The 16,009-nt window shown below is 36.6% G+C and overlaps 1 protein-coding gene across 5 annotated transcripts in view; it reads right to left on the bottom strand.

Annotated features, from left to right (window-relative positions):
- MAP3K20 (mitogen-activated protein kinase kinase kinase 20) overlaps positions 1 to 16,009 on the bottom strand; it is a 197,771-nt gene that overhangs the window by 66,230 nt on the left and 115,532 nt on the right. For all 5 annotated transcript variants that reach the window (XM_012462360.2, XM_064373402.1, XM_012462359.2 and 2 more), the window contains exons 5-8: positions 14,936 to 15,001; positions 11,309 to 11,337; positions 11,056 to 11,193; positions 4,157 to 4,243 (exon numbers count right to left, since the gene is read on the bottom strand). In XM_012462360.2, coding sequence (XP_012317783.1) covers positions 4,157 to 4,243; positions 11,056 to 11,193; positions 11,309 to 11,337; positions 14,936 to 15,001 — 320 coding nt within the window. The remainder of the gene's footprint in view (positions 1 to 4,156; positions 4,244 to 11,055; positions 11,194 to 11,308; positions 11,338 to 14,935; positions 15,002 to 16,009) is intronic.

The following is a 16,009-nucleotide window of genomic DNA, read 5'->3' as shown; positions in this document are numbered from 1 at the left end:
GACAACTTGTATTTGGAAGTACAGGTAATCCTAAAATCAAAACAAAGTTGAAAAACAAAACTCTCTCCAAACTAAAGGCCGTGCTAAGCACTTTTAAACTTCTAGGCTCCTGATTTCACAGAATAGAATGAGATATATTAAACTGTACTATTATTTTACTGTAATGTAAACTGCAGACCTTTTGATGAAGGCAAAAAAAAAAATAAAATGGTCGGGAGGTGGGGGCTAATAAAAACAGACTACAATTGCAATTATGCACTTGAATGTACTCTGTAACTAAAAGTAAAGAGTTTTCATCAAGGGTAACATTTTTCAATACAACTTTGTCTCAAAATTTTCCTGAGAACTGGATGTGAGCTGGCTGAATATGGAGGATGATTTCTGTGATCTTTCCTTACTGAATAACTGCTTAGATGCCACATGGAAGTCATTATACAAGGAGACACAATTATTTTAAATAATCAGACATGGTCAAATATCAGTTTAATCTAGACTCAGACACTTTATGTAATGGATTATTTTGGTGTATTATAAAGTACTTTAAAATAGAATCCAAAGTATTTAAGTCCTGATTACATAACTGTGGGCATTCCTAATACATTAAAACATTCTGAAATAGCCAGATCTTAGCACCAGGTTTGCAATACTACTTAAATATTTTTAAATAAAAGTTTCAAATTAAAATATTTCCCAATAATCAAGTTAGGCATGACATTTTTTAAAGACTATTTTCATTTTTGCACCACTTTCTACATAAGATGTAAACATCTTATGTCAAGTTTTTATCTTTTACTAAAGGCTAGTCAAGAGCAGTGGATGAAGTTTTATGAAGATTTCTATGTTAGTCAAATTCAAACACATTATATGTAAGATTTTAAGTATTTATAAAAATAGAAATTATGCTCCAGAACATTCTGAATGACTACTGATTGAGTTCCATGGAAATGATAAAAGCAAATATACCTATCTGTTACATTTAAAACATTTATTAGTAATGCCTTCTTAATTTCATACCTTCTGTAAATGTTCACTGTTTACTCTGTAAAGTTGAGTAGTGCTTTATGAATCTAGTTTTAATAGGATTTAATATTAGAAAAATGATTGCTTAAATGTCTTAGTAAGGGACTAGAAGCAAAGATCTTCAGATATAATTTTTAGAAAGTACTAATTTTTCTATAGATGCGAAAAGTAATCTTAAATGGCGAAAATGAATAAGGCCCATTGTCTGGGTAAGAGTAATGTGCCAGTCTCAATTCCCTGGTCTTGACAATATCCTATCGACATGTAAGATGTCACCAGTGAGGGAAGCTGGGGGAAGAGAACACAAACTACTTTAGTTTTTGTTAATTAAAAGAACTTTTTTGACTAGGCACAGTGGCTGATGCTTGTAATCCCAGCACTATGGGAGGTCGAGGTGGGTGGATCATTTGAGGTCAGGAGTTCAAGACCAGCCTGGCCAATATGGAGAAACTCCATTTCTATTAAAAATTCAAACTTTTTGAGTCAGGTGTCACTCTGTCACCCAGGCTGGAGTGTAGCGGTGCAATAATGGTGGCAGCCTTGACCTCTCGGACTCAAGGAATCCTCCTGCCTCAGCCACCCCTGTAGCTGGGAACACAGGTATGCACAACCACACCCTGCTAATTTTTTGATTCTTTGTAATATTTTTGAAAACTCCAGAGAGTCTATAATTATTTCAAAATAAAAAGTTAAAAAAAGACAACCATAATGCTTGGATATAGATTTTACAGATAATTAGATAACATTTAAAATGTCTCCCTGAACACTTAAACATGTCATTCTTTATTTAAATGAGGCCTGTTAAAAATATGACTTTCTCTTTTCAACCCATAACCCAAAATATTCAATAGTAAAAATAAAGAATTAGAAGTTGAAAGGATTTTGTAAATTATATTTATTTAAGTCAAAGTCTCAATTTTGTTATGAAATGAAATACATCCTTGGAAATTATTGCTACATCAACAGAATTTATTTTGGAAATGGATACCTCCATTTGTGAGGTGATACGAAGATACCTTCTTGAATGATATTGAAAATTACATTGAAACTTAATTTCCATATTTTTGACAAATACTGTACAGAATGAGAATAGCAGATAAATAATATCCTTGTAATACCCAATTTTACTGAAGTTCATTAGAAAGTTGAAAAAATGCATTTCACCATGTAGACTTTTTTCAACTTACTATGATATTTAATGAATACAGTGTGGGAGGTATTTGTGTAGTCTTCGTCAGTTATTAGCTGATCATCAGAATGTATCATGAATAAAATAGTAAACCCCTACTTTCTGGGATCTCCAGAGAGAAAGAAGATTGCTTCCTTATGCACAAAGTTGAAGAGATTCTGAAGGTTATTCATGGGAGATTTCCAATCCTCAAGTCAACTATCCAGGCAGCTTCTAAATTCACTTTTTCTTCAGCATTCTTCAGCTTTAAAAAATCCTTCACAGATACTCCAATGTTTTAAAAAGTGCTTTCAATTTATATCTATTCTGGTACCCCTTAGATAAATTATTATTTTAATATATTAATTATTCTGTCTTATCCATTTGGAGGGTCTAGTTAGCTTTAAAAAAACAACAACAACCTTTCTCCTAGTTTATCTCGGAATAGCGCAGTGCGAAAAGATTACACTGAATGTTTTGGTTCCAGAGCCAACACAAGGCCCGTAATTTTCTTCGCTTTCATTTGTAAACCCAGAACCAGATCTCTGATGATCTCACTGGCAAAAGAAATAGAACAGAAATAAGTGTGTCCTCATGTCATGACGGTATCAGTTATCCTATGTGTAAGATCTTATTTAATAGCACATGAGGGATTACTATCCCTTTTAATTAAAACAGAACAGCTACTGTGAAACAATGAGTAAGGCACATTCTTGCATATAACTCCTCTTCATTTCTTAAATTGGCAGCTCTTTCCCATCAATTTCAGCTATCATCAACATTGCATCCGCTCCCAACGAATCAGGAGGACAAATTACATGGTAACTCGGATTATGTGATCTAAAAGACGAAAACTTGGTTTCTCCTAGTCAATAGCAGCTTTTTGATTAATCTAGTTTGTTCCTGCACTCACCTGGGAAGCAGATCAATCTAACTCTTTCAGAGCATTAAAAAGGGATTTTTTTTATATATTCACCTTTTTGCAAATTATTTTTTTCTAAGGTTGCAGTCTTACCCTTTGTGGAGAGCACAGATAAGATTTGGAAATGAAGATGTTTTGTGAAATAAAGTTGTTTTGCATTGCAAAGACAACTGCTTGCTTCCATTACATGATCTAAGTTCTCATAATACCTTGATATTGGATGCTTCATCCTTATGCTGAGAATTTCCATGGCTGTGCGTTTCAGTCACAATTTTAAACCTTTCAAAATGTAGTTGCTCTCTTTGATATGAATGTACCATGTTCTCTGATGTAGGCTCATAGGTCCAACTAACTGAAAGCCTCAATTTGTGGGAAGAAGAGAAGTGAGGCTGGGGACACAGCACAAACGGTGTTTACGCCACTGAAGTTCTTTTGAAATGGAAAGGCTCTGCATGAAGAAGCGAACAGTTATGCCACTGCCTCGCCAATTCCAGTGAGGAGCTCATCTTCAATGTAGTGTTCAACGTAGGTGGCAAAACTGTAATTTTTCCCTTTTTTGAAACTATTTTTTCTTCTTTTATTTTTGAAATTCTCATCTAAGCGACAGTTTCTTGTACTATAGTGACTCCTGCTGGGAGAGGTAAGTTGAAGTAGCTGAAGGTCTCTTACAGATATATCAACTCCCGGCCAGTAAAAAAGATGTCCTAAACGCAGGAGATGGAGTTAAACTGTTCCCCTACCTTGGACGCAATGGCTTCTTTCATCACTAAGAACAAACCCCTAGGTTTTACAATTGAGACTGAGAAACTAGTACAGTACTTGTACAATTTTTGATCTACAGCATCACGACGTGAAGCTGCAACAATTAGATGTAAAGGGTCCATTCATGAGGAATAACATCACTTTGACCCTTTGTGTTAGCTCCTACTGCTAATCTTTCCATAAGCGTGAACTTACTTTCAATTTGAAGAAGATGAAAAAGTCTTTTGCAAAACCCCAATACTGTTTTCTGATCTATGTACCTGAATGGAGAAACGTAGTCTTACCTCGTTTTTTTCCACTACAAGCCAAGCTACTTGTAATCCTTCCAAACCTTTAAAGGGGACCTCCCTTGTTAGCATCTCCCAGAGAACCTGGAACAAAAAGAAAATGGAATTTTTATTCTTGTCCTTTTTTTTTTTGGGTACATATTACTGAAACTTTATCAAACATTTAATTGTATCCAATTACCAGACACAACCAACCCCATCTGTAGAAACTCGGGCAAAACAAATCTGCTCATGCACACAACTTCTTCCATATATTAAATACTTTTTATGTTGTTTTTTATAAAGAAAAAAACCTGGTTTAGAAATTAGGACATCTAGAGCCAGACTTAAAATTCTATGAAACCAATGCACTGGATTTAATGTCATCTCATAAATAATTAGAATCGTTATGTTCTCACAAATTAGATTTTGTATTTTGTTAAAACTCTTTCTACATTCAATTTCTGATACATTTGTCTAGGAGATAATAACTGGAAATTCAACAGTATTTTAAAAGATTCAATAATGGTCTCATCAAAAATAACTGAGCCCCAAATCCAAATCACTGACTAACCCACCTACCCCACAATGGTAGATACTTGCAAAATTGTAATATTTAGATTTTACGTGTTATATTTTAGGTTTTAGAGAAATCTCCCTCAAAATGATTCAGTCTAAGGGATCTATTTCATCTACATATAATCTATTACACCATACTCTAAGATGTAATGAACACTTTATGTACATACAAGCTGACTATGTGTATGTGAGTTTATGTGTGTTCATCTTTGTGTAGTTCTTGAGATCAGTATGATTATTAAACCTGAGTGGAATGTCCAAAGAAAGCAAACTGATGCTAGAGCACTGCTGATTTTGGTTTCTCTTTAAACACTGAGGAATGGAGATTTGTACACTCAGTTACTTTCCCTATTTATACAAATCGAGTTCAAAAATGTGAGTCTACCAATACCCTGTAAAGTGCAAAAACAATTCTAAGTTATCAATAACAGACCTAATAATAACCACCACTATCACTTATTGAGTACCTATTATGTTCCAGATGCCCTTTTTATAGGTTACCATGATGAACAGCAATCCTATTGGATACATATTACTCTCATTTTATAGGTGAGGAAACTATTTAAAAAGTTAAATAAACTTGCCCAAAGACACTCAGTTATCCATTGACAGAGCCAGAATATGAACCTGCTGGCTCACCCGGAAGGCCAGGCTCTTGACCCCTTTTAATTTTAGAGACGGGAAAGTGGCAGTATTAGAGAGGATGCCACAGGTCCTGTCTTAGGTAGGGCATCCTGGCAGAAGCAGGAAGAGAACCAGTGGCATCGACTTAGATTTCCCTTGTTCTAAAAACAAAAGCCCATTTCTGAATAGGAATGTAGATGGAGCACACATACTCTAGAGTCAAGCAAATCTTAGAAACCTCTCACTCCATATCCACTATTTCCTCAGCCAGTGCTCAGTCTTATTTGAGCCATAACATAGTAAATGAATTCTGGCTAATAGGAAGATAATTAGCAGGAAAATCAGGGAAATTGGCAGATGCCGTTCAAGCAGGAGAAAAAAAATTCACCGAAGCCTCTTTGGGCTTTTAATCAAGTGTGTAAGGTACTCCTTTAGAGGAGCCACTGAATAATTCTATTTGAGTCACACAAGTGATTAGGAGAAGGTAAGGGGCATCCCACAAGGGGACAATTCTAGTGAACACCGAACTAAAGGAAGGGTGAGAGCCAGAACAGGTATGCAATCACCCTGATGTGCCGCCGCACCCGGAGGGAGGCCGGGCAGCCAGAGGGCTGAGCAGGAAATGGAGCCCCTCAATTGGCTGCAATTACTGCTCCACAGGGGACTAGGGCTGGGGAGGGGAAAGGATATGAAGGGCAAGTAAATTAATAGATGTGGCATTCCTAAGCAGAATGGGAACAGGGAGTCAGCCTCCAATAAATCAAATGCTCCAGACCCCCAAACGCGCAGATGAGCAGTGCCTCCCCACTTCTGAGTCTGGCCTGCAGGTATGATACACACATGTGCATGTGTGCACACGTGCACAGGCTAAATTTTGTGACGTGAAATGCAGAACCAAGAGTTTGGGGGGATAACACCAGAAAAAGTTACGTCATTCTTTCTTCCAAAATATTCTGCTGGAAAATGTCCAAAATCTAATAAAATTTAAGTTATATTTCTCTAAGAGCTGTAGCCATGAACAATTTTAAAAATAAGCCAATTTCATTTGACTCCTTCTGTGTCTCTGAAGAGCTACTACATTGAGGGAGATACTTGATGGATGTAAAAGTGCCTTAGGTGGCGTCATCAGCCGCTATATCCTGAAGCCCAAATGAGGTCTTTAGTTTTATTCCAGTATCAGCATGTCTCATGATTTCCTTTTATTAATTACCTGGATTCAGGAATGTATCAAAAAGTGGGCAGTATAAAGATAGGACACCAGGTTTTTGTTTACACCAAACAAAATGACATTTGGCACACAAAAGTGACTTTGTTGAGGAAGTCACTTGGAGGTCTAAAAATATATTAAATGATACCTAAAAATACTAGTTATGAGGATTCGGGCCAAATATTATTGTGATCTTTCACCTTAAAAATATTTTCCGACTCATTTTATATTGAGACGTCCTCACATTTAAACTGTGCTCACAAGGAAAATTTCTATTTTCAGTTTACGGAATAGAAACTTGGAAAAGACTATGTACTTTTTCTGCCCTTTCTTTTCCAAACAATAGAAAGCCATTACCTGAGCTCCACTTGTTCTGGAACAAGGCTCACAGACAAGCCAGGCAGCCATGCAGTCTCATAAGCCACCCTGTTTTCAAGGCTGGTTTTGGCTGAGAAGCTTCTAAGAAGGTAATCCTTTCTGCATTGTCATTAGAATAGCTTTTTTTTTTTTTTTAAGATAGGCTAGGCCTTGTGTTCTCAGAAGGCTTATTCTTTCAGTGATGTTTTGCTTTTTTTTTTTTGAGGATAACATACTAAACACTCCTTCTGGTTAAGTCCTCAAAGAGAAGCTCTCATAAGAGGGTAGAAAAATCTCATTTTTTATAAAATGGAGGGAAAGAATTGACTGCCTAGCAAAGTTTACCAGCCTAAGAGCAAGGATCATAAAATCCACTTCTGGCATTCACAGCACATTAATTTTAAGGCAGTATGAGGTTCGTGCATCTTGCCATTTATTAAGAAGCAACACTGGTTTATCAACTTGGGGAGGGCTGGTACTTTTAGCAGTAGTAGAGGCTAGATTCTTACAGCAGTCTAAAAAAAATGGAAAAACAAAAAGCAAAAATATATTACTTTTTTTTTAGTGGATTTCAAAAAAAACTTTTTTTTAATGGTCTTATTCATCTGTGTGTGACTGTTGTGTGTAGAGGGGGTTTCAATGAACAGAACTGACTCCTAATGAACGATGGGATATTTAATACAAACAAATGCTCTTACTGGAAAACGAGTCTTGGCTACTCACCTGTTTCTGAAAAGACATAACAAATTCAAAATAACCACATTTTGAATTAAAATAGGTATCATTTTCCAAGTTTATGGACTACAAACTTCTAAAACTACCATAGTACCCACCTGAACATCTATCCTCACCTGCTCTTTTCTGTAATATCTGCTTTGAACACATAATGCTTTCTTCATTAAAAAAAAAATCTGTGATTGTTTAAACAAGAAGTTGCTGGAAAGCATACCTTGTATTTTTTCTTTCACTAGTGGTGTTCATTTAGAACAAATAGAATGAGAAGAGATCAGAATTAAATATTAGGGTGGTGCAAAAGTAATTGCAGTTTTTGCCATTACTTTTAAATGGCAAAACGTCAATTACTTTTGCACCAACATATGCAATCCTGAGTTGTTTATAATTAAATTAGCATCTGTACACTTTTCTGAATGGAATTCTGACACAGCTCTCTGAGAGGCAAACCAGCATTCCAAGCAAATCTCTCTCTTTAAGATAGACAGCAGAAGCTGTTTTAAAACAGACTCACTGAAATGGCATTTCTGTTTCCACCAGTTGAGGAAAGGCTCTAGCATGAATTCAGAATGGATATTCCACATCATGTGATGGGGCGAACAGGTTCTGCAGAGCAACCTCCAGTGTGTAAATATAGAGCAACACTGGAAATGCTCGATTTGGGTTCAGTAAGTTAAATTACTCGACAGGATGGTTTGTTAAATCCCTCCAAAATAAAACAAAACCAAGCAAAGGTAGGGTCAGTACACAAGTAGAGAGAAAAGCTAATCCACAAAGAGACATGTTCAAGCCCTTCTACAGAAATGTGGTGTATAGTTATTTGAGTGAAAAGGTTTTTAATAAAAAACACTGAAAATGTGCAGCTCCTGAAAGGTTGACTCAGACTATGTTTAAGAAATGGGGTCAATGTGGAATGTATGAAAGAGATTTTAAAATGATACAGGAAAAAATCCTAAGCTCTGCAAACAGAAGTCACCTCTTAACATCTTTTAGAGTTTATGTGTGAAAAGGAATTTGTGCTTGGCTACTGGTACTAAGACTGTACTTCATCTCAGGAAAAGCAGAGGGGTGCATTTCACACCAAAGCCCTGGCAACTGTAAGGCTTCAAAAGAAGGCAGCATAAAGTTTGTTTTCATACATGAAATAATATTGAGACCAAAAGTTCACTCTAGGTATAGTTGTGTCTTAAGGTCAAAAATTTTTGAGATTAGGAAATTCAAAGATGGGGAGAATTTTAAAAGTAAAAACACTGTATGTGTGTGGACTCATAAGTACGAAAATGAACCTCAAAAGTCTTCTAGTTCATATAAATGTGCCAAACAATTTAAAAGCTGTAACCATCTACAATAACTATAACCAACATAAATATATACATAATACCAACATATATGTTCATGTACATTTATATACACATGCACATGAAAGGAGTGGAAGCTGTGAGCTTCCAGTGAGCCACTCTGAACTGTCAGCTGGAACACTGACTAACAGAGCCACATTCCTAAGTCCTGCTGCTCATGATCCCAAGCCTTCTTGTTCCACGGAGATGCCTGAATGCAAGGATGGCCTGCTGCAGAATACAGAGTGGCTTTTTCATGTTCGATGGGTTGTAAGAAACAAAAAACCAACTATGGCATCTATGAAGACTATGCAACAGAGACTCTAAGTGGCCTTCAAAGCCAGAAGTACATATTATCTGGTCCTTTCTAAAAAAGTTTGCTTGCTCCCATTCTACAGGACAAAAGGAGACACCATTCCCAACAAGCAGGCTAAGGAAAAATTTAAATTACCCTTGGGTGGTGTTTAGCATAGTGCTTGACTCCATAAATACATTTTTGGTTATAAATGAAGGAATGCACTTTCACAAGAGAAAACAATATTACAAAGAGTCTTATATTGCTACAAATACCCCATTTTTCAGAATATCCCACAGAAGAATGTATGATGGTTAGAATATAATAACGTTTGGCATAGGAGAGGAGTTTTAGAAGCTAGTCTCCTCTGAAACTTAAGTTTTTTCTTTTTTTCAATGAGAAATATTTTATCACTGTCTCTGACAATTTATAGTCTTCAGTTTTAGAAACACTCAGAATCAAGTGATATCAGGTATTGATGGTTTTTTTTTTTTTTTGATATCAGGTATTGAGCCTGATGTTACTGTTGCCTTCTGATTTTAAAATTCTAGCCTTTAACCAAAACATGTATTTCATCCTTGAAATGATTTTTTTTTCAATAGCTAACAAAATTAATCTTTATTAATTTGGTATACATAGAATGTGTTATAATTTAGAAAGAGCTAGTCACTGAAACAAGTTCAAAATGTGTGAAGCCAGCAGCAAATAACCAGAGACTGAATAAAGAAAAAGACAATGTCTGACAGTGTGACTCTCCTCTCGTGCCATTGGTTATCAACTGCAGTAAAAAAAACAGAGGCCCAGGACGAAGAGGCATGCTGATGTGGACCCAAAACAGGCTGCCGCTTTTCCCATTACTAGGAAAATGCCATTTTTGGAAGTAATAGTATAAATAGCAGAGCAGTATAATTGGGATGAGATGTAAAGATAGGGAATTCCAAAACTATTTTGGCCTTTTTAAAGAATATATAACATTTTAGGGGAAACTTATCCTCAACAAAAGGCAACAAATGAATTCCTCCAGCAAAGAACTCTCTCACTCCTCACATCCTTCTCTCTGATAGGGCAGGTATAACCTATTCCTCAGGAAATGGCCCAACTCCAAATTCCTCCTCCAGGAGCTTCTGCTCCTTAACAGATTCATTCCTGTGGTCTCTATTCCTTGAGCACTTCAACCCCACATTAGTCTATTCTCTATGTTGCTCTGGAGTGATTCTTATGTAATGCCTTAGAGTCAGGCTTCAGATAGTCACTGCTACTCTAAGATTGGGAGCAGACAAGGACAAGGCCATCTGGTAGTGCTAAGTATGTTTTCTTTTGGACTTTTAGAAATTCATGAACCAGTATGATAACTGAGACTCAAAAGGTTCCTGGTGATTAACTCACCTGGCAGCTCTATTGGTGATTTTATACTGTTTAAGCAATCTATTACAATGAAGCCCTGTTCCAAATGATCCACATTTTCACTGAAATTACAGAGACAGTCTACAGTCACATTACCACCCTGCAAAAGATCATCCTCACAGGCGAAGTGCAGCCCAACACTATCTCGGGTTCCATTGTTTCTTGGAAGTGGTGTTGGTTTCTTCTCAACACAGGACAAAATAACTCTGATGATTAAAAATGATTAAACCTTTTGGCAACTAGGAAGTGTTTGTCGCTGCTGCTGCTTCAGGCATTCCACCAGAAACAGCAGTACAGTCTCAAATAAAACGATGGTAAACTCTCTCTCTCTCTTCTCTAGATTGTTTGCCTTTAGTAAACAAGAAATGAGAAATGAACTCACCACACCATAGGAATATGTGTCACAAGTTTCTGACACAGGGAGACTTTGGATTACTTCTGGAGCCATCCATGGGAAAGTTCCAACCAAGGACATGTGTGTTGTATGGTTATGGAACCGAGAGGCACCGAAGTCACAGATCTGAGAAAACAGGAATCAGTATCAACTTTCTATTTATTGGCTAATTAAAGAATCATCAGTTACAAAAATATACATCTGAAATTAACAATTTTTTAAGTAAAATAAATAGTCCTACCTTCAATACTCCATCAGCAGCTATAACAACTAAAAAAGAAAAGAAGATAAATTACGACAATCATCTAATTTGTTTGAACTGTCTTATAGTGAAAAAACTGTAAACTTCTATTTCTGTCTTCAATATGGCATTATGAAAGGTGAAATCAATGTATTTACAGCATTGAGGATTTGCAGAAGGGGACTGACATTAAAACAAAAACTTAATAACCATTAGGTACTGATTAAAAAGGCTTCTGGGGTATTGATGGTTTTTGTTTTATCCAAATACAGTACTGTTCAGTAAAAAAGCACAAATTAGTAGTAGGTAGGAGAACCAAATTTTTACCTGGGTTCTGCCTGTGTACTGCCAATGTGACATTGAGGTAGCCATTAGCTTTACTACTTCATGTTATATATAGGGTTTCCTCCCAACTGAGGATTTTTGTTAAAGGTGGAGAGAATATTCATTAATTCACTTGTTCATACATTCATTCATTCAATAAATATTTGCTGGGGCTATTGTGGGTAAGGCCATGTACTATGCTGTGGAACAGGACTGTGAGCAAGTCTGGCACTCTTTGCTCTCATGGGGCTTACATTCTTATCAGAGAGACAATTAAATAAACATCTACAACAAAGTGGGATAGATTTGATGATGAGAGAAACAAACAATACTATGGAACCAAAGAACAGGGATATCTATGTCTAGAGAGGTCAGATGAAGCTTCGTGCAAGAAATGATGCTTGTGCTAAGACGTGAGAAATATAGGAGCTAACCAGAGAGCGGAGAGCTGAGGGAGGAAAGTAGTTCCCTAGGCAGAAGAGAGAGCCTATGCAAAAACTCAGGAGCAGACAAAAAAGGCATGGCAAGTATGGAAGGCAGGGGCCAGGTCAAGAAAAGCCCTTGCGAGAAAGAGAAAGCCAATGAACCAATTTTATGTGGAGGAATGAAATGAGCAAATGTGCAGATGGAAGACTATGACAGAGAAGAATAGACCTGGAGGCAAGGGGATCACTTTGCACTCGAGGTTTTGTGGTCCAGGAGAGAGATGAGGATGTCTGTACTAAGGCAGTGGCAAAGGACAGGAGAAGAGATGACTGAGTCAAAAAAGATTTAGGATGCAGGATCACCTACACTTGATGAGTGGCTGAATATGGGGGGAGAAGGAAGAGAACTCAAGGATAAAATCAGATAAAGAAGCAATACAGATTAATGGTTAGAATGGGAGCTCTGGAATTAAACTGTAACTACTATTTATCTAATTTCTGGCTTGGGCAAAAGGTACTGCCACTCAGTAAAGGAAATGCAGGGATGATTTTTTGGGGGTAGGGAGAAAATGAAAAGATTAATTTGGACATAACATATTTTAAGGTCTTACAAAATATCTATGTGGATGTATCTAATCAGCAGATGGATATACAGTTCTGAAGTTGAGATCTGCTTGGGACTATTAATATGTAAATGGGGCTTTTGGTTTTATTTTTGAGATGGAGTCTTGCTCTGTTGCCAAACTGGAGTGCAGTGGCACGAGCTTGACTCACTGCAACCTCCACCTCCTGGAGTCAAGCAATTCCCCGGGCTCAGCCTCCTCAGTAACTGGGACTACAGGCGTGTACCACCATGCCCGGCTAATTTTTTATATTTTAGTAGAGACGGGGTTTCACCATGTTGGCCAGGATGGTCTCGATCTCCTGACCTCATGATCCTCTCGCCTCGGCCTCCCAAGATGCTGGGATTACAGGCATGAGCCACCGCACCTGGCTGTAAATGGGGCTTTTATGGGAGTGCAAGAATCAGAGCATAAGAGGAGATGAGTCTGAGCATAAAGTTCTGAAGAACTGTTTCAGCTGTTTCTTTTGTAAGCCATGCGTGCTTTGAACATGACAGATGATCAATACTTACTAGTTACTGATGATTTTACCAAGGAGGGAAAATGATCTTTGTATGATCAAATATATGAAAATAGCCTCAGGGTAAACATGATACTATAAGTAATAAGCTATAAACTTCTGCAAATAGAAATGTAAATATTACTAAATTTCATATTCGGCTTTCTCATTTAAGATTCACAAGTGCTCATTAGAAAAACTGCCATTATAAAAATACGTAACATAGAAAGTGAAAGTCTGGTTATCTTTCCAAGGGAAAAAGAATTGCTATAAGTTAGGTCTATATTCTTTCAATATGAGTTTATGTGTGTTCCTATTTAGTAACCATAATACATATAACTGTAAATTTTTTAAATGGGGACATTCTCCATTGTTATATAGGCTTCATAATGATAGCATGGATAAATCCATAATTTAGTTAATCATTCCTCTTTTGTGGAAGATTTAACATATACTGAAGTCAAATAACATTTAAATTGAAATTCTGAGCATGAACTGAAAACTTGCAAATTCATAAAACTCTGATATTTACTAGTCTAGATTATTTCCTAATGATATCCTGCTAGCTGACCATATATTAAAAGTGCTTAGTTCCAGGAATCTTATGTCTAAGAAAAACCAAAGGATAAGTGATGACTAGAAGAGGAAAGGACAATCAGACAGGGTTAAATTGGTGGCCCAACTTGGACTACTGATGAGTAGCAGGTGCCAATAACTTCCCTCCCCAACTCCCATACCCCCTCTCCCACCCCAGCTAAACACACGTGCACACACACACCTCTTACAGTCCTGGGGTATGTGCAGTGGTACCTCATTGATTCGTTCCCTGGTCCTCTTCCACTACTTGCCATCACTACCTGTTTTAAGGATCACACTATTCGCACATGCTCATTTTAATTGAAGATCTCCTAAAAACAAATAGTCATCCTCCTCCTTACTGAGAAGGACCATTTAGAAAGCATGTAAATAATTAACTGATAGCAGGGTATTCAAAAAAGTAGCAAATTCTGATGTTTACTTTAGGTAGTTCTGGATAGCTAAATAACCCTACTGCCTTTCTCAGATGACTCTGAAGTGACATAATGGAAGAAGCATTCTGTTACCACTCCTACTTGAAGGTAATGTCTAATCCTGCCAGTTATTTTAAAATGCTCACCGCCTCCAAATTATAAAATATGGGGCCATAAATAAGCTTTAGAAAGTACAGAAGAGAAAGAAGAAAAAGAGAGCCTTTACTTTCCAAACTTCCAAACATGTGGCTCATTTTGGGCACTGCTCTAGGTAACACAGGCAAGACTGGCATAAACAATTCACACCACGCAACTCAGATGCAACAAGAACAAAATTCAAAATTGATAGTGTACAAAGCCACCTAAAAATAGAAGACTAAAAATATATGACTGCACACTTTGATACAGCAGTATTTCTTTTAGAAAATGATTCCAGGGAAATTATTAGGGATGTCTTGAAACATTTGGCTGAAAGGTATCAAGCCCGACATTTCTTATCAGAGAAAAACTGTAAACAATTCAAATGTCCACATTCTGGGCTATATTTACACAGTGAAATACTATGCAGCTTCTTCAAATAATATCAAGATTTTTGTTATTTATTGACAGTAGAAAGACTTCCATAGTATCAGCAGTGAGTCCAATAATAGGTTACAAAAGATATGTAAAAGCATGGTGTTCATTTCTACGTACATGTATATGTAATTTGTAATAAAATAGGTAAAATAAAAATATAAATACATTACCATTTCTTGACTTGAGGTCTCTGTGAATCACCTTGACAGGAGCCTCCATATGTAAATAGTGCATTCCTTTTCACATGAGAAGAAATAAAGGCCTATTAATATTTTCAACATTATGTCAGTATTACCTTTCATATTTTTTCAAAGAACTCAGGAGCAGAAACTAATTCACATGTCTTATTCTTCCATGATGGATAAAATGGAAACAGAATATGTCTACATTAGTAACATGGATATGTGAAGTCAAATGTATAAGCTTTAATCTCATAGAGGCTAGAATTTGACTGCGTAAAGCTAACTTCTTACAATACCTAATAAGGACACCTTAATTTTCTGCAGTCTGCATGAAAATAGCACAGTAATGGCTAAGGTATTCCGCTACCAACTGCCCTCTAAATCTGCCAAAGTTCTGAGTAGGATTTGCAGTGTTCATCTGGATGTTTGCAGTTACCCAGCTGCAGATTCTGATGTCCAGTTACCAAAGTTCAGGATGTCTATGGTTACCCAGCTGCAGCTTGGCTTATTTTCTCAGTACCTGTTCCAACAAGCCTGGGAGTGGATGTGGGGGAGCGGTGGGGAGAACTGGGAGGACTGATGAGTTATGGTTGGTAAAGTATTTTATGATTTTGAGATAAAAAAAGTGTACAATAGTTACAAACTATTTCATTCCTTTTACAAGGATAGATCTTTGAGATAATCTGTATTTCAACATGCTCCAAAATTCTTTCCATCATATTTAGGGTGTAATCAAATTACTTCAGTAAATTGGGTGTATATAAACTTTATAGGGCTGTATTATTTTGAATCAAAGATTATACTTTAAAATACATATTTTACGGTTACCACCTTTATAGTTTTTGACTCTTTCTGTATTTATGCATTGTCTACCCCTTTAGGAAAATAAAGGATAATTTCCTACTAAAATATATCCTCTTTATTTCTCAAGTTGTCTTTTCTAAATAATGGCAGAAATAGCTCCCACCCCCACCTCCAAATCAAACAGGCTTCTTTTTAAAATGAACAGTGCATTGAAAATAATTTAATAAGAGGTTTTGGCTTTTTAAAGCGTATAGAACG

This window comes from Aotus nancymaae, unplaced genomic scaffold (assembly GCF_030222135.1).
Source record: "Aotus nancymaae isolate 86718 unplaced genomic scaffold, 86718_ANA_hifiasm-v0.15.2.pri h1tg000008l, whole genome shotgun sequence".
Taxonomy (NCBI): Eukaryota; Metazoa; Chordata; class Mammalia; order Primates; family Aotidae; genus Aotus; species Aotus nancymaae.
This window is presented reverse-complemented; position numbering and strand designations above follow the sequence as displayed.